Below are 19833 nucleotides of genomic sequence, written 5' to 3'. Positions count from 1 at the left end.
TAGCCCCCCCAACACCCCAGTCCGCCCAGCCTACATTCAGTGTGCGGAGAACAATAGCGAGATTATCATTGTTTCTGAAGACAATAACTCCCAGATGAACATGTGGTCTGATTGTGGACATAGGGCCGTCTGGTTGGGAGATTAAACACGAGGAAATTAATGAACCTTCCTAAAATATTTTTTAATAAAATACACATATTGGCTCCCAAATTATTTTTTCCATGAATGTAGGTTTAAAAAAAGATTGGACTTGATTTTTATTTTAGGGACAAAGTAATTCCATTATCGTTCATCTCCGATATTTTTGTGAATGGAGCAAGTCTTTAACAGATTGTTGCTCCATGGGTTATTTGTATCCTTATCATGTTGCTATAGGACAGAGTGCGTTTCCTTGTCCATCCATAGTCAGTCTTTCAGGGTTGATTAAGTTAGCCGAGTTTAACCTTCAGGAGTTTCTGAAGGATGCAATACGTGTTCTGTTGCCAAAGAGTATATTGATTCATGATTCATGAGTGAAAACAAGTTCTCAGTGTCTGCTGATGTCGTCAGTGCAGTGACAAACCAGGGAGAGACGGTCAAGAATCACGTTTGTCACAGATAATGAGCTCAGAAAAAAATGTTGACTGTCAGACATAATAATTGAGCAAGAGAAATAACATGCGGCCACTGGGACATTGAACTTTCTACAGACCTCAAACTAAATTTTGTCCAGCATCCGATCGATGTAACTTTGTCAGATGGCTACGAGAGGATTGGAAATTGCTAATCAATTCTCTGTGGATCTTGCGTTACCAATTTATTTTGTATGATACACACTGTGATGACTCACAGAAACGAAGAGGGTCACTTCAGGACCAGCCTGAGTGCACCGCGAAAAAACAACCTGTGTCATGTTTTGAGAACTATTGGTCCAAACAATAACCGTCCCCACAAAGCGACCACGGCATAAGCCCTGGAGGAAAAGCCTGTGTTTGGCCTGATTTTGAAGATTTACAAATTGGGTAGAAAAAACACTGGGGTTGAGGGGGATAACCCCCCTCAAAATCCTATATTGTTATGAATATCATATATTCTTTTTAAATATTCTGATGCAATCACTTTGAACATTATTGGAATTGCGCTAGTTTTGATGGCATGAAAGTAGCTTATTTAAAGAAACTGAATGTTGCCACAAGATACTTTGAAAGCCTTATAATCCACATGCTCTCTGAAAAGAAACAATTAGAATTGAAGCCGTTGAAGTTACGTAGTGATACATTACTTTGATATCTGTGACTGATGTTTTGTGCTCAGTGGCCCACAGCCACACCTAACCTAAGTACTGTATCTGGAGACCAGTTTCTAAATGTGCTGAACCACAGCCCTGTCTGAGCGTTATAACCCTGACTGTGTCATTCCTGGGCCTTGGTAAAAACCGACCTCAGCTCAGCTCAAGGCTGAAAATGATAAAACTCCCAACCTCTCTTATACTGTAAGATCTATCGCTTGCTGCAACCTCGAGCTGCACATCTGGCGGTGACGTTTACAACCTGATACCAGCGAGTCAGGATGTGGTCACGCAAACGCACTTGCACAGAACGGCACACAGGAAACACTGGATTAACTCACTCACTTCTCATGCCCTCGCTCACAGACACAAAAAAACTCACACCCTTACCGACACACGTGCAAATACAAACACAAGCGTCTCACTCCGTGTGCCGCTACCTACATGTGTGTCATGATCTTGTGCAGGAAGACGCCGTCAACCAGCTCCATGAACATGCTGACCCGTTCCTCGGAGCCCACGTCGTCACATGAACCCAACGGGCCCAGCATCCGCACCTAGAGACAGACGGGTCACAGATAAAGACGACAGGAGACACTATATTAGACATACAATATACAATATACATATAATTCATATAGACATTTCAACAATGTGCTGTGACACAACAGACACCGCGAACTGAGTCTTAAGAATCAAGAATGGAACAAATTAGGACTGATTATTATTATTTCAAGCATTAAGTACCAGAAGCTTAATCTCCATTTGCAAAAGGAGGAATCAACGGTGCGTTCAGATGTGTACAGATGTAAAGTAGCCGGCGGTGTGTACAGAGTAGATGCTGTAGAAAGATTCTGTCACACAGACGCATCGATGTTGAGTTATTTGAGCGAGCCCCTCTCTTCTAAATCCGTCAATTCAGTCTGTTACTCCTCTCGCTCCGAGGCCTCAAGCTAGTATCAGCAGCCGCGGGAATGTGTCACTATGGCTGACTTACGGAATGGCTAGCTCCTGATTCTGGCATTAGCCGGGACAGCGGACACAACAGGGATGTAGGTGAAGGGCAGAGCGGGGTGTAGCGGAGCTGGGAGAGGGCGAGGTGTTCATGCTGGTGCTCGCCTTATGTCCATGAAATGTACATGTTGTTGTTGTTTTTTAATTCAGCCCAAACAAACATGAACTTTGACCCTTATTCAATAGCCATTAGAGGAGCTACATCTTTACGGTCACATTTCATTCCCAGTTGGTTTTTCTGGGGATGAGGATGAGATATATTCAATTACAAATTTGCCAGCCTCTTTCACTTTGCTCAGTTCAGCCTGACCGAACTTTGGCACTCCCAATCACGAGTTTTTTACATTCTCGTTCCTGGAACTGCACGGCAAGTATCGCAAGTGGAAGGACACTGATTGGGAAACTGTATGATTTTAAACTTTGGGAAGCTTGCCATGCCAGCTCCAGCTGTGTTTACAGCCCTAACCGTGCAATTTCCTGTCCAAAACCTGCTTTTTTTGTTTTTGGGGTCAAACCTTGGGAATGAATTTTGCCTGGAAAAATCTGGTCTCAGTGCATCTTATGGTGCCTTTGTCGTACCTTCAAGATATAATAGTTTTAAAATGTCACAGAAGGTACATTTCATACTTTTCAAACTCCCATTATTCAAAGGAGATTGTGTTGAGATAATGGCCTGTTTATGAGAAACGGTCTGTTAGCAGCGAAAACACCAGGAAGCTGCACCTCCACTAGAGCAGTTGGGAATCGAGGGCCTTGCCATAGCAACCACTGCTTTTCCTTTTTCCCCCAGCCAGATATATCCTACAGTCCAGATCTGGGATCAAATCCAGTCTAGAGATTGTACCAATGTTTGGGTCACAGAACATTCCCTTCAACCCATGGGTGGTGCACAGTGAGAGAAACTGAGAATGAGGAAAAGAGAGAAAGTAACCGGGCGAAAGTTGACCTGAATAACTTCTCTACTGTGGTTGTGTTGTGTCTGTCTGTGTGTGTGCAACAAAGATGGGAAAAGAACTGTTGGTTGACCGGTCAGGTTAACAGGATGTGAGGCAATGGGGAAGCAGGAAGTGCCACGGGGGGAATAACCTGTCAACTGCTCTACAGGTTGTCACAGTGTGGCCTGGGAGCCCATACTGGGCAGCTACTCTGTAGACACACAAAGTATCTTTGAGACTACTGGAGTATCTTTCTTGCATTGCTTTACTTCCTTTTGATGTCGGGAATCCTCTTTGACAACACAAATAAATCATGTAAAACAAATACACGCATAGCAGTAAGGCTCAAAATGCATTCTGCCCCACTGCCCGCCGTGGTTTAAGGACGTGGATCTGGTTAGGCCAAGATGGTTTCTCAATCTTTTCACATTCACACCTTGGACATGAGATGTGAGTGGGAGAGGTGTATCATACTCAGAAAGTCCCAGCGACACCGGCTGAGGTCTCTCACTCTCAGGGGACACTTAGTCTGGGGCTTTTACTCTGAAAAACCTCCCCACTGTCACTGACGTGCAGTCAAACACCACCCACTGCAGCTGCACCTCCACAGACAGACAGGGCAGGGAGTACAGTAACACAGAGGCCCCTCATCACCATCATCATCATCATCACAACGTGTGTGTGTGTGTGTGTGTGTGTGTGTGTGTGTGTGTGTGTGTGTGTGTGTGTGTGTGCGTGTGTGCGTGTGCGTGCTCCCACTCACCCACACCACCAGCGGCGACTCCATGAAAGCGGCCAGTAACTCGGACAGAGTCACGTCCATGGTTGGTTCCCACGGCTTCCTCCACTCCGCGCGGAACTCACCAGCCGGTCATTCAGTCCACCGGCCCGGCCCCGGTCGACGTCCGCAGCGGGCTGGCGGTGCGTCTCCACTCGGGACAGAACAAAGCCCCCGCGAGGCACCGACCCCCCCCCCCCCCCCCCCCCACACACACACACACACACACACACACACACACACACACACACACTAGCTCTCTCCCACACTACTATTGTCTCGCGCCGTCCCGTTTCCCCAAACGAAAGGTTTGAAATACAATACAATAAAGTTGTAGGTGCCCAGAGTCAGTTCGCAGTAGTCCCACATGGGCTCCTGCTGGCCCCGCAGACGGCTCCGTCAGTTTGGCGGGTGTATCCAGTCTGTTTTCCGGCTAAAGGTGAAACACTTGCTCCAAACTTCGCAGGACAGTTACTCGCGTTGCCAGGGATACACGACTCGGACTCGGACCCGTAAAGCGGCGAAACCACCGTGAAGTTAAAAAAAAAAAAAAAGACAAAAAGTAGAAAAGAATGAGTTCGATACGCGACACAAGAGGAAGGGAGAGCGTGAAGGCTGCTGCTTGCGTTGATTCCTACATCTCCGCTTCGTCTCTCTCGCTTTTTGCCCCCGCTTCTCTCCATCAACCGGACTCTGGGACCGCAGACAGCGGAGAGCGGTGACAGCGACGCCGACCAATCCGCGACAGCGAGAGGCGCAGTTCCCGCCCGTTGAGACAACCCGGCCAATCGCCGTGCAGACATTTTGGCAGACTCTTCTAAAAGGGAAGAAAAAAAATGACGTCAACGCAAACAGAATAAAACCAGCCAAAGAGTTTAAACGGAGCAAGACAGTGAGCGTTTTCAGACGAGGTTTCTACGAGATATGTTCTCTAACGTAGTGAGTGCTAGGTGGTTAAAGAAATAGCATAACGATTCATCCGGTGTTGTTTACTTTTTTGTAAAGTTTCTAATCAAAAGTATATAAAACATAACCATACCAAACTAAGGCAGTATTTAAGAAATAATTTCCAACATTTGATGGGAATGTACATTGTACTTATAGGATAAAATACACATGTTGCTTATATGGTGATTCCTGGTTAAAGTTTAGCACCCCTAAAATATCGTTATGAATAAAATCATCATGTTATACATTCCAGTGCAGTAGGTGGCGCTGTGGTTGCAGATCCGCATATCCCGCGTGTGAAGCAGTAGCAGCAGCAGAGGAAGAAGCTCTTCCAATGTGGCACACTGCAAACAAATCCACAGCAGGTTCAAGTGAGATAGTCATGATGCCACGTGGCTGCAGCAACCCAGTATTTAATTGGAATAGCGAGATAAATCAACATGATATTAAAGTGTGGTGTTGTAAATCAATATGGATCAATATAGATTTTTTATTAGATTCTAGATTGTGTATTCTCCCTAACCTTCTCTTACATGTATTTACTGAATGTCACAAATACTGAGCTTAATTTATGTTTGTTCAGTGGTGGACACACCATTACGCCATTTACCAAATGACAGACACATTTCCCAAAACCCTAAACACAAATGCCTTTTGGGAGGAGAAGAAGATGAAGGAGATAAATTGTTTCAGATCCAATTCATGTAACTATTGTTGACCATGTCCTTGTCCATGGGATGTCGAGCCAAATCTTAGCAGCCTTACCGTAGCCTCTTTAATACGAACCTGCAGAGAGGATAATATCTAACAATACAACAAAGACTGTTTATGTATAGGGCCCTGAATTTGGTGCTACACCCCTGCATAAAGGTACAGTAATTTGAAGTTATATTGATGCTCCTAGTTTGTAAATTGGATGGTTTCCCATCAGTGCTTCTACTTTTGCAGAACTGAGAGATGACCACCTGATGGAGGCAGGGGACATTTTTTTCAGGAGCGTAAAAGAGGATAATTGTGAATATGGTGACAGCCAACAAAATAATTTGCTTACAGAGGAGAAGGACAAAATTTTCCACTTTATGTACAAATAGTTTTATGTTGTTGTTAGGTTACTATTCATTACAGTATTAGGGTAATTTTTGTTGTTGGCCAGGAAATGATCATACTGTTTTCTACAGTACATTACTGTTAGGAATAAAAAAGTTCAAAATGTATACATTGGTTGTGTCTTGATATTGTGTTCATCTTTTAGAGTAAAGAGTTGTTGTTCAGGGCTAAAACCGTAGCCATCATTCATACAGTTACATGTTTTTATGGAAGTGTTTTGAATGGATCTCACCAGTGTTTAATGGCAGCTTGTAGTGTGTGTGAATTTAATGCTATTGTGTGATGTCTGAAGGCAAAGTTTGGTATTCATGTTAGATTACATTATTTTGAGAGGAGAGTTTGGTTTTGACATGGAAGTTTGTCAAAATGAGTGCGCCGTTATGCAATTGTGTTTAGAGTTTTGGGAAATGGAGCATTATTTTTAAGAAATGTGTCTTAGCAATCGAGAAAAACTGTAAAACTGCACTGTGAACATACTCCACTACGAGGAGTCCTGGAATCAAAACATGCCATATGCCACACATCCACACTTGGCTCAGGATGACCAAAGGTCAAAGCAGACCCCAGCTCTTGGCTGTGATGAGAGATTCAGAAAGAGTTGCTTGAGAGAGTTGATCACCAAAAAGTTATTGGTAGATCTGCCACCCACAAGGGGAGAGAAAGGGTTAAGCGACATTGTGCCCTTGGGTAAGATGGATTGGATTTTGTGTTGAGTTGAGCCAAAAGAAAATCCATCTTTATGCATAATTTCCAACCCATTTCAATTTGCTGGCACGTGAAGAAATTGATTGTCTTTGTTTTGTTTTGTTTTTTCCTTTTCTTTTTCTTCCACATTTTGCATAATACCATTACATTGATAAATCAAGTGATCTGACAGAACAAGTTGTCTCAGATTTGTTGGTGTCTGTCTAGTCATATTGAACACACACGTTGTTGTGTGGGTACTGACAAATCAGTTGGAGCTCTATCAAGTGGCACAGACTTCACTTGTAGAAAGTATTTTCAAAGTCTCAGCATATACTCTTACATTCTAAATGTGGCTTCAACTGGATCAATGCCACTCCAAGATTAACTTTTGGGACTTTGTTAGATAGGTGATGCCCTGGGTTGATGCAATAATAATAAAGTGAACATTTATATGAACTTCATATAACTTCTCTTTTTGAGAAGGTTATGGTTTATTTTTTTGCCATCATGTCATATATAAAATACCAGGGCAGCATTCAGAGTCCAAAAAATATAACTCATGCACTTGTTCTCTTATTATAGCCACTGAACTTTTTCTAAGTTGTTTTTGATCTCAGATTGTCAGCTCCTACCACTTGCTTCTTTTGTTGTTTGATGAAATGGTGTGGTTAATTTCTCATATGTGCTTTGCTATAACTTGATCCTTTACATACTTTGGGACGTTCTGGACATTATGCTTGAGCATTGCAATAGGTTTCATTGACTGACTGAAGCTCCTCTCAAAAACGCGTATTGTAATGATATCTTTAATTGTTCATCCGGTTCCATTATTGTTATAGACCACAATAGACTTCAGTACCAATTTGATAAGGTTTCTTCTGGAGGTAATATTGTGTAAAACTTGCAATGTTGCAAATAAAGTGAATGCTTTTGCAACAATGTATTGAATTTTTCATTGTCTCAAAATATTTTGTGGTATAAAACTCATGTTTATTCTCTGATTGGAATACAGCCCTCTTCATTATTTATTTTCATTATACCCATGCATTTGTTGTCTATGTCTATGTCTATACCAGAAGATATCTCAAATATTGATTCATCTGTTTTATATATTTTATTTTTTTCTATTATCATTCATAGACGTATTTCTACCTGTCGAGGTATCAGTGTTGCTACACTGACAGCAACACTGACAACTGCTAATTTACACATCAGCATCACATCACTGCCCCCCATGCAACACCAGCTTAGCCCAAATGTAAGATTGACCAAGATGCACTTGATAGAGTAGCCATTTTATTACACAACAGTGACCTTCTGACCACAGTTGGTAACATCATGGGCAGTACACTTGAATTAACGAAGACGTGTTACAGTTTCACCTGAATGAACATTTAATTGTATTTTAACCTCTGAGGTGAATGCTTGATTGACCTGTGGGGATATTATAAGCGTCGTTGAGTGTCTAGGAAAGCGCTTTATAATTTCATGACACTATGTCTTACTAGGGTAATAATATAATTACAGAAGCTATTGAAGAAAATACAGGGTTTTTTTTACAGGAGTCAGTGGGTGACACGGCATGGACGGTGACACCTCTAAACACACACATCACAATGGACTTAAAATGAAACAATGAAGATGCGATTGAAGAGGCTCAAATGTAATTGGACAAACTTACATCTTTATTAACATAAGGATGTTTTTTAATACTTTAATGAAAATCCTTTGCAGTCAATGAAGTCTGGAACCCTTTCCTAACATGAGATGCTTAGCCAGGTCTTTACTGCATTCAGTTGCCACTTGTTTGAAGGTCTTTCTGCATTCAGTTTTGTCTCCAGTTACTGAAAAGCATGCTCTATAAGGTTGAGATCGGGTGATTGACTTGGCCACTGAAGGATTTCCCATTACTTTGCCTCTAGAAGATCTTTGGTTGTTTTCACAGTATGTTTTGGGTCATTTTCAACCCTCAGAATTCGTCATGCTTCTTCCATCAGCATTCCCATCATCATTAAACACCTGTGAAACAGTTCCACTGGCAGCCATTTAGGCTCATGACATAACATTGATTCCACCATGTTTGATGTTATTTTTCAGCTACAGGTGTGGGGTGTTTTTTTGTGAAGAGGAGGCATTGTGTGTCTTCAGGGTTCAGTTTGATTCTCCATATGTCAGATTTTTTTTTTGCTGTTTGTCATGGGCATTTAGAGCTAGACCAGTAGCAGAGGTCATCTGCAAACTGTGAGACTTTGGCAGTGGTGCCTGGGGTGCAGTATATGTCAGTCATGTATAATAGAAATAGAATGGGGTCTCAGAAATGCACCTTGGGGAACTCCTGCTTTAGGTATGAAAGGTATTGAAATGGTAGAGGCAACTTTGACTTAGATCATTGAGAAAGCTTGAAATGACGGATTGAATGGGTTTTACAGAGTTTGAGATTAGATAGATGTTTTGAAACCAGATTGGACACGTGGAAAGTTTGGAACATTAACACCATTCCATTTTTTTGAATCTAGTTTTACAGTGATCTGATAACAGATCAAAACCTGTCAACAGCCCAACCACAGACCTAAAAGATCACTGGAAAACCAGTCGTCATTCTACAGGATCCGAAACAGGGGGAAAAGAGTGCAGAGTGACGTAGCAAATAATAAAGAGCAATAGATATTTATACATGAGTGGAATCGTGTTGCTGGTCCTGTCCAATCTGATTTAAATCAGAGCTTCTCAGCTGCAGCAACAGTCTGATTTAGCTTGAGCTTCCATTTATAATAGTTTGATCTTCGTCAGACAAAAACACAAAAGTACACAACAGTAATCTTGATAAAATTCCTATGCTTTTTTACAGCATATAATTTTGGTTAACTTTAAATATCAAAAACAGTTTGAGGTTGTTTTTTTTAATGAATATCAATTTTTAGATGTCACTTTAACTGAATTTACCTGCGGGTATCGGTGTTCCTTGTTGTTCCATTTTAAGAACATCATGTATAGTTCTGACTATGTAGCGCCATGTAAGAAAACTCAGGATTGCCTAGAGCAGTGAAGATGAGTGGACGAGCCAAGGAAGGCCATTAAATGTTGAATATGTGACATTCCACAGAGTAATCAATCAGTGAACTTCAAATAGCCTCACAACAAAAACAAAAGCGGTCTTAGAACTCCACTCTGGTGTAAGCAGCCGAGGACATGGCGCCCTTTGCCTCCTTTTGTACCCACAACTGGGTCGGGCTAAAATACACAGCAGAAGGAGAGACTACCTCTCCAGACTATGTGGGCAAAGAACCACTGTTTGGATCCAACTGACTATGTTTGAACTATGTTTCTTCAAGGAGTCTGCACTCCAATGTGTCCTGGAGAATTATGCTTCTGAAGCAGATGAAGCTGATTGGAAAATCTGGCAAGTTGACTTGTCTGTTAGTATTTACATTGTATTGTATGGTATGTGTGAATGTTTTAGATAGGCTAGGTCTCCGACTATGATGTAGAGTTTACCTGAGGCGGTACTGTAACATCCTTGACCAGCCATTTAAACCTGATGTTTCCAAACACAATCTCCCTCGGCCCATACAGCGGCTACATTTTCTACCCTGGTCAGGAGACAAGATTCTTTATCTGCGACAGCACACAGCATCAAGTCGATTATGACTATCAGCAAGTGAAGTGCTGGAGATGCGAGAACCTGGGTCACAAAACGCAAGACTGCAAAAACTCTGCTGAGTGCAGCCTGTGCGGAAGAGGGGGGCACTCATACTTTCAGTGCCCACACTATTACCACAATGAGGTGCTGGCCCAGAAGAAGTCACAAGCTGAGGAGCAACAGAGCCAAGTGAGCGAGCTCCTGTGACAGAACCACCAGCGGACTCCACAAGAGAGAACTCACACCCCCCAGACAGCAGCCCCTGAGTAGAGAGCCGCAGCCCGCATTTGGAAGGGAAGGTGGCTTAAAGAGAGATCCCCTCGCACCCTGAGGAACACATCAGCGGTCCCAGGACCACTGGGGTGGCGGAGGACTTCAGACCTGCAGGAGTCACAGACAGCATGCAGCAGCGGTAAAAGGAAGCAGACAGAGGGATGGAGTTGGAGTACTGGTTGCTGCTGACCTCAGCCTTCACTCTTCTTCCTCCTCAGATTCAACTGACAATGGAGAAGATGACAAGGAGTACGACTCGGCAAGTGAAGAACCAGGTACACCGACATCCAGGTTTATGACTGTGAGCTGGACTCGAATGAGGGGGATTGAAGATATAGCAGATATAACTGCTATGTGGTCAAATGGGACAAATATCATCTATAAAGCTGATGGAGTGGGCATATTTTTAAAAATGAGCAAGAAATTATTAAATGTAGAGATATCATTCCTGGAAGGATTTTATTGCTTGACTGCTTCTACGCAGACATTCACAATGAGAATAATAAATGTGAGTACACATCCTGAATCTACAATGAGGGTTAAGATGTTCTTTTCATTGTGGGCGATCATATGGTACTGTGTGGAGATTTTAACACATATACAGATATTAATGACCGCATTCTCTTGAAAGAGCACCTAAATCATGATTGAAAGCTGTGGTGTTACAGATGTCTTTAGACTTGACCCTTAATGACGGAAATAACATGGTTTGACCATATATATTTCACAAAATGTATCATCCCTTTGTATTATAAAACAAAGGTTTTAGTCAGTTCCGACCACCGTCAAAGTACTTTTAAGCTTTGATGAGATGGGAAAAAATGGTTATTGCGAACCAAATGTCAAAACAAAAATCACAACATAATTGCAGAATTAAAGAATAAAATTAACACAATAAGAGATTTTAATGTTTTGAGCAAATCTGACATTTCCTTAATGGAGAACATGAAGACAATAGTACCTATTTAATACAACTGTAAACTTCTGAACCAACAACAAAATGAGAAAAATATAGAATGCTAGAAGTATGTGGATCTGCATGTAAAAGCAAATAAAATAGAAGAGGATAAAGGCGAACGGTCACTGATGAGCAAACAAAACGGAACACCATTGGAGAAGTTTGTAGAAAAATGTATCAGAGGGTAAATTAAAAGAGTTGAAGTTGGAAGCACTTCTTTATTCTATTAAAACCCATGAAGTTAGCCTAAATTCACCAGGTGGGGAAATTACTAAGGAAGAAGTAGGTGATTGTAGAATTAAAAAGGAGTAAAGTGACAGGTCCTGATGGACTTCCCCAGGAATTCTACCAAACATGTATAGATGAAATCATACCACTACTAACCTTAGTGTTTAACCAAAAAGTCCACAGCTCCTTTTACCACAAAGTCATATCTCTAAATAATAAGAAAGGATACGGATACAACTTGGACAACTTGAGACGTGTGGCACTTATGAATTAAGATTATAAAATAGTTCCAAACATAGTTTTAATTAGCAGTTGAACGGCATAATTGAAAAAGAACAGACGTGCTATTAAGGATGTCAATCAGACTTCATAGTATAAATTAGTATATGTCCAATCAACAGATTTAACAGAAGCATTTGAAATTAAGAAAGGCGTTAAACAAGGTTATCACCCGCTATATATATTTTAGCAATAAATCCATTATTGAACAAAATCAAGAACAACGACAAACTGAGTCAGTTAGAACAGTAGTGGGGAGAGGGTGATGGTTTGAGCATATGCTGATGATGTTATCTTGTTCAGAGCAAATCAGATAGTGGGTGGAGTATATGCTGGCCTTCAGGCGGGAGGCTCCTTCCACTAAGGAGCTACATGGATCAGGTCACGTGCTTGCTCCAAACTGCACCATGCACATCCAGGCTCTTGAAAAGGCTGGACGAACTGATCAATTGCTCCAGAATGAGGATCTGGGCATGCAAGTCAAGGAGCCTTTCTTTACGAAAAGGGGAGCAAAATGAAAGGTCTACCTTCACTATCGTCAGGCAGGGGTGGAAGCCTTTTTCATCATTTTATATGAGATTCTGCTGACGTCAGCTGACAAAGGATTCAACCTCTGTTCTATAGGTCAGGTCATTACCTTGGTTAAGTAGACCCATTAGCGCAGTGTCATCCGCAAACTTTTTGATTTGACAAGACTCCAATAGTCATAAATATAAAGCGTGAATAAAAAGTAGGATAAAACCGTGATAAAACACAAACTGATGTCGAGACAACAGATAATCTCAAATCTAAGCAATAGTTCTGTTGTGCAGTTTAACATTCATTAATTTGTTAGCGTTAGTGGTTGAATTGTGTTAAAAGCAATAGAAAATTTCAAAAACATAATCCTAACAGAGCTGGCGGATGTTTCAAGATGGCTATAAATTCTGTGAAGCATAAAAAAAATGGTATCATCTACTCCCACATCCTTCCTGTACACAAATTGAAAGACTGAGACCTGTCTACTAAGCTGATAACATTTATAACGAATAAATATTATCTATAATTTACAGTTGCTATGCTTAAATTTGTCAGTAGACGAGATGCTTGATCGTCAGTAATATTGTTTGTATATACCATATAGTGTTCTGTGTAGATCTATTTATTCTTAGACTGACAGATGGAGCAATCTGTTGTAAGGGAAGGAGGATTGTAGTGGAGCAAATTATTACACAAATGTCCAGAAGTAGGTGATGGGGAAAAAAATCGGGGTTTTCGGCGGAGTCTGTAAATTGAAAAAAAAAAATCTAATTTTAAACGTGTACAAAAATCTGCAAATGTGTACAAGTGATACGCAAATACATACAGGAATCTGTTAATCAGCTGCACTAGGGGAGGTCAGACAGCAGCGTAGATTTTTGCGTGTTTGTGCACGTAGCTGCAGCCACAAGGAGAATGGGCTCCGCACATCATCCATGTTACCAACAGTTTATGGCCACTGTGTAAGAGACCGACTGATGAGGCCGTGTATGTCCGCCGAAGGGTTGAAATAAAGTGCCCTGTTCTTATGGAAGGCCAAAAGCGCAAATATCGTCTTAGAAAATGCCATTTTTCGATGGACCGTTCTATTCTTTTCTAATAAGGGTGTTTTTTTGTTTTGTTGCTGTTACTAATCCTTCCTCTAGGTGTCACTGCACATCCACATGTTCGTTTCTTGGAAACTGTCAAGGCATGGCACACATGACATGACAAGAGTATTTTTAAATTTTAATGATTTTTAACAGAAAAAATCAGGAGAATGTTGTCCAATATTCTATAATAATAATACTAATAATATATTTATTTATAGAGCACTTTTCATTGCTAAAAGCAATCTCAAAGTGCTCTTTCTATGGTCCCTGTTTCCTGGTTCTCATACAGCTGTTTCATACTAATTAAATTGTGATAGACAGAAGTATTCTACTCAACATTTAAGCTTTTATGGAGGAATGCTGTCTAAAATATTCTCAACCTCAATACATAACAGATTCATTATTTGTATCAATCATCCTAAATATTGAGAAGTCAACATGGAGGACATACAGTTGTCTCTAAACAATAACAGTACTGATAATAAAAAATAAAAAAAAATTACATTTGCTATTCCCTTGTTTACAGAGTGGGCCGCAGCAGGCCAACCAAGAAATCCTCCTGGTTCCTTGTGCTCATCTACGGTGACAGACACTCTAGCAGCATCTTATTTCTTTATGAATATATATGTATATATATATATATATATATATATATTATATAATAATATAATAAATGCATTATTGAAGTACAAAATGATTTCAATTTATTCAGTACTTTTTGAAAACATTTTCATCATATTTTAACATTATCGTGATAACACTGATGACCCTGAAAATTTTGGTCGCGATAATCATTGTTATAGCCATAGAGAAATGAATGTAAATGTTCTGCCTTATTTGGGTAACTTAGTAGTTGAGTGAGTCCGTCTTTAACTTTGATCTGTAAAATTCAGTTACATATTATATTGATGTCATAAGACGTCATTTGTCTTGATCTAGCAGTTCGAGATGGTTAATTTGTCCTACTGCCACAAATGAATCTTGCTTCTGTAAAGCGCAGCTGATTGTAGTGTTGCCATATGGACATGTTTTATTTTATGAACAAGTTGATCAAGACAGAAACGGTTTGTTTCATTTTGTAACTGTTCATATTATGAAGAATAAATTGTCTATTTCTTTTATTTTACATCTGCCTTGTTTCCTTACTGGATTGCATAGAAGTTTGCCTTTTGGAAAGTTAGTCAAACACTTCAAGACCTGCAAGAAGTGGCAAAGGAGTTTTCATTTTTAGTATAGTGATTACATTTTCATACCTTTACATCTGTTTAGTGTTTCAGAATATCTTCTTTTGGCAGTTACATTGCCATCTAATATTGCTCCAAAAGTTGCCCTATTCACTATTCAACTATTCAGCCTTATTTGAGGCACATATTGTCAAAATATGAATGGTATAATTAGGCCTGATATGAGCTAAAGAACTCCATCAAAGCTGAAAAATGACATACTCCCGTGAACTTGAAAAGACACATTAGTAAGCCGTTCAGGGACACCTCGGGGGACGGTCCTATCTCCCTTCCTGTTCACTCTCTGAACCTCACAGTCCTTCCATCTGCAGACGTTTTCAGATGGTTCTGCTATTGTGGACTGTGTCAGCAGGGGACAGGAGTTGGAGTACAGGGGGAAGGTGGACAGTTTTGTAGAGTGGTGAGGATGAAACTACCTGCAACTCAATTTCACAAAAACCAAGGATACTGATGTTGACACTGTAGATGACTCCAAGTATCTGGACATCCACATAGACAACAAGTTGGACTGGAAAAAAAACACACCTGCCTGTATAGTCAGGAGACTGAGACTTTCAAAGACTGCAGAACCATGCTGCAAATGTTTGATCACTCGGTGGTGTCCAGCTTCAACTTCTACGCTGTTGTGTGCTGGGGCAGCAAGGTGAAGGCCGCTCATGCTAATAGACTCAATAAGCTCACCAGGAGAGCTGGTTCTGTCCTGGGAATGGATCTGGAGTCTTTGGAGGAGGTGTCAGAGAGAAGAATGCTGAGGAAACCACCTTAGTATTATGGCCAGCACCTTTCATGCTATATATATATATATATATATATATAATATATATATATATATATACACACACACAACACACACACACACGTAAATACTGATGCTGTACTTTTATTGCATATACATTGGTTATCTTTTAACTTAAACGGTTGAGTAGGCAAATCTTTTCAGAAGCACTTATATACAAAGTTCAGAATGACCAACCAGTGTGGAGAGATGGGCAAAAGACCACAGTTGATGTTCTTTAAGAAATATATTTTTTGTATAGTTCCTAATCATTAAATTGAGCTAAAACAAGGCTGAAGCCAGAGGATGATCAATGAATTAAAAGAGGCAGAGAGTCAATTACATAGACGGGAATGGGCTTTCTGTGATGGGGGGTGCTAAGCTTCTTTTCCTGCGTGTGGCAAAGCTGAATGGTCATGGAAAGGACTGCCGCACTGCTGCTGGTCACCGGTTCAGGGCTGGTCTGTTCAACACTTCACAATATGGTGACTGTGATTCAGCTCCTGCTCTGGATCATGCTGCTCCCCGCTGAAGAAAAGAAGAAATGAATGAATAAAGAAATTCAACACATGCAACAACACAGTAATGTTGATTTGTGATATTCTTTCTAAAGGACATCCACTGCCTAAAGATGAGCAGACTGCGATATGCACATCCTGACTGCAGCTGCAGCTTGTAAAGAGATAAACGTAATGGTTGGATTGTTTATGCTGTGAGAGAGAGTTTTAAAGAAAAAACAAATATGGGTAAACAATGTTGAATAGCTAACCTAAGACCATATATGTGGCCTTAAAATGGGAGAAGTAGAATAGACCACAACAAAGAAAAGTCAGCTGGCAACCACAGGGGAGAGAGAGGGGAGGAGGGACTGGAGCATTGGAGGCAATGGAGGTGTGTGGGGGGCAGGGTGTGTGGTAGACGAGATGGCATACTGAGAGGACTCTGAGCTAAACCTTTTAAAGAAACAGGTTTAGCTTGTTTGCTATCTCCCTGATGTCTGCCTATCTCTCACCCCTAACCCGGTGATGGTCTCCTTCACACTTCCCTCACGTTGTTCTGCAATAACAACAAGTCTCCAGCTTCCTCCTGTAGGCATCTTTACTCTCCCTCAGATCGTGCTGCACTCCCCTCAGCTGTAGTCTGTCCTTTTCTTTTCTTTCATCTTCTTGTTCAGAAGTCCTTTGGTGTATTCTGTTATGCAGTCAGTCATATTGTTTATGTCCTCCCCATGTGTTCACAAAGCACATCCCACTCCGTAGACTCAGAGCAGTCCTGCAGGGCCTCATTGGCCTCCTGAGTCCACTTCCTTGGTCTTTAAACAGAGCTGGTTCACCAAGTAGTCCTAATACACCAACTATTTCTCATACAAGGAAGAAGATTAACAAGCCACTGAAATATTCCCAGAGAAATCTAATTGTTTTTGCCTTATATAGGGCCCCCTCTGCAATGTGTGGTCTTACACTGCCATCTAGTGGCTGAACGCTGGAGGTCAATTTGGTCTCCAAACAAATAGCTCAGTCGAAGCCCTGTGTAGCGCATTTGAACGATAGAAATGAGTTACCCAGCTAAATACAACATGAAAATAGAGACTTGGCTATACAGGGTAGACACTGTAATCAGCAAGGGGGGCGATAAGTCACATGTAATGATCAAGCCAAGGGTGTTTCATGAGCTAGTAACTATCTAACTCTGCAGGAGCTCAGCCGACAAGGCTGTTAAAAAGAAAAAGTGATTTATCTTACCTTGCCAAAGACCTTGCTCGTCTCGTTTCATCGTCCTCCGATGTGGCACACTGCGCACAATATCGAAACGTTTGGTTGCAGTCAGTCAGAAAGTTCCATCTCTACCTCTTGTTTGACTTGGAGTCAACTGAATGCCTGGTTCCCTGCACCCCCGCTGCAAACGTGAACTAGTTCCATCCAAAGGACACGCTCCCTGGCCCACGTTTCACATATGTCACTACTAATACGTGTCGGGTAATGAGCAGCGTCATGTGTCGGGGGTGTGTCGACTATACGTGCCAGTGATGTTTGCGCAACGTCAGTAATTTATTCATCACATTACTCATGCATCATTTTTGGACCGCCGACTTCATATGACTTCCGTTATCCTAAGTCTCTCGTTGGCCAACAGATCACGTGTCGTTAATGACGCGTCAACACGTATAAATATAACGTCTTAACACGTCGAAAAATGCCGTCGTGACACGTTTTTACAACTTGACCAATGTTCCCCCTAATTTTTCATGTGTCTTATCATACACACAAACTCCCTGAGAATTACCTGGACCAATGTGAGCAACATCAGACGTGCACACTGTGGCCACACCAGTATCACACCTGTCCAAAACCTAAAATCATAACAAGTTACATGGCTTATTAAAAGAATCAAATTACAGCAGTAATTTCCGTTGGACTACTTATAAGTGATTTTTCAATGAAAAATAGAAAATCTTGTTTTTCATGAGTTGTGTAGTATGTACATCAGTACGCACATACTCCGACAGCCATTCCATCTTAAAAGAATCGCATTTCTTTATGACTTTGGCTTGGTGAGTGGATGTGCCCATACCCGTTCGTTTCGCCATAGTAAGGGGTAAGCTAGTCAGCTATACGCTAACCTGCTAAACAAAAAATAAAGCACTGTTAATGACATTGATTGGCTGCGTAAGTAAATACGTGTGAGCCGCATCATGTCATTGGCTGGACACAGCAGGGGCGCCGATTTATGTTTCTGCTGGGGGTGCTCAGAGTGCTTGCATGACTCGTTGCTATTTTGACACACGCGCACATTCGTCTCACAGTAAAACACACACGTGGGTGCTCGGCAATCTCCGTGGGTGCCTGGCAATCTCCGTGGGTGCTCCGACCCCGAAGCACCCACAGAATCGGCGCCCTTGGGACACAGTGCTACTCATTGTTTTACTGTCACCTGTCACTCACTGAGTTGCATTGCAAAATGGTACAGAATAAATTGTTATGCGTTTATTTTATTTACAGTTCTGGTTGGATTGTATTTTATGCGCTGCATAGATTTGCTGTGCGCGGAGAACGCGGGAGCCGTGCGCGATTGCGCAAGCCCCAGCTTAGAGGGAACATTGATCTTGACACGTCCGTTTTTGACGTGACGAGGCACATTTTCTAAGACGATATTTGCGCTTTTGGCCTTCCATAATTATTACCCGGGTCTATTGCAGTCATTTGACCCGGGGCTGAATGCCGATTAAACGTTTTCACACTGCAGAAAACGCCGGGGGTTAGCGGGTTTAAACGTTTTTTTTATATCAGAATGATATTGACAGCTCCGGACTTACAGGTTCAATAACTTACAAACGAAATGTTGTAGGAACACAAGCGCAGCCTATTCCCAATTAGGGTTGTGTTCACAGTGAGCTACAGCAACATTTTCATCCAAGCAACCTGAATACCGGGCTGGAGGAATAACGTGTCTAAAGCCGCGGTAGCGAGACTGGTGTGAGCCGAGTGCCCAGGGACCGTCTGCAAAGAGCAATGCCGAAAAGAAAAGGTCCCCAAAAAAATTCTTCTTCTTCTTTTTCTTTTTTTTATGGCGGTTGGGAAACAACTTTTAGATGTGCATTACCGCCACCCTCTGAAATGGAGTGTGGATCAGAATGATATTTTCTTCTATATGAGAAAGCAAAAATAAATAAATAAATAAACCCCACCCAGAAACAAACAAACAAAATAACTAAGAGGGAAACAAACAAAATAGATAAAAGAAAATAACAGAAAAATATCTAGTCTATATTTGTCTAATAATTCCGGTCTTTTCCAAGAAAAAGAAATACTGCTCTATATCCCACATGCCCTGAGTTCATCTGTATTATTTCTTTTATATTAAATTTGATTTGTTCTCTTTCTAGTTAATGTAGTAAAATCTGCCTTTCCTGCTGATATTTTGGCCAATAAATAATGACATGCTCTACTGTTTCTTGACTACTACATTCTTCACACATACCAGTTTCATGCTTTCCAATTAAATTCAACGTACTATTTAACCCAATATGCCCAAATCTAATTCTGGAAATTATGTCCTCTTCGTTTTTTTTCCTACTTATTTCTCTTATTAC

The 19833-nt window shown here is 41.2% G+C and overlaps 1 protein-coding gene across 3 annotated transcripts in view; it reads right to left on the bottom strand.

Moving 5' to 3' along the window:
- ccdc88c (coiled-coil domain containing 88C) overlaps window positions 1-4194 on the bottom strand; it is a 48621-nt gene extending 44427 nt beyond the window's left edge. For 2 of the 3 annotated variants that reach the window (XM_035609899.2, XM_035609901.2), the window contains exons 1-2: window positions 3980-4193; window positions 1712-1824 (exon numbers count right to left, since the gene is read on the bottom strand). In XM_035609899.2, the coding sequence (XP_035465792.2) occupies window positions 1712-1824; window positions 3980-4039 (173 nt within the window). In that variant the 5' untranslated portion in view covers window positions 4040-4193. Of the gene's footprint in view, window positions 1-1711; window positions 1825-3979 lie in introns of all 3 variants that reach the window. The other variant, XR_004785286.2, reaches the window with a different exon arrangement.
- Between the last annotated feature and the right edge of the window lie 15639 nt (window positions 4195-19833).

Source organism: Scophthalmus maximus, chromosome 15, assembly GCF_022379125.1.
Source record: "Scophthalmus maximus strain ysfricsl-2021 chromosome 15, ASM2237912v1, whole genome shotgun sequence".
NCBI lineage: Eukaryota > Metazoa > Chordata > Actinopteri > Pleuronectiformes > Scophthalmidae > Scophthalmus > Scophthalmus maximus.
This window is presented reverse-complemented; position numbering and strand designations above follow the sequence as displayed.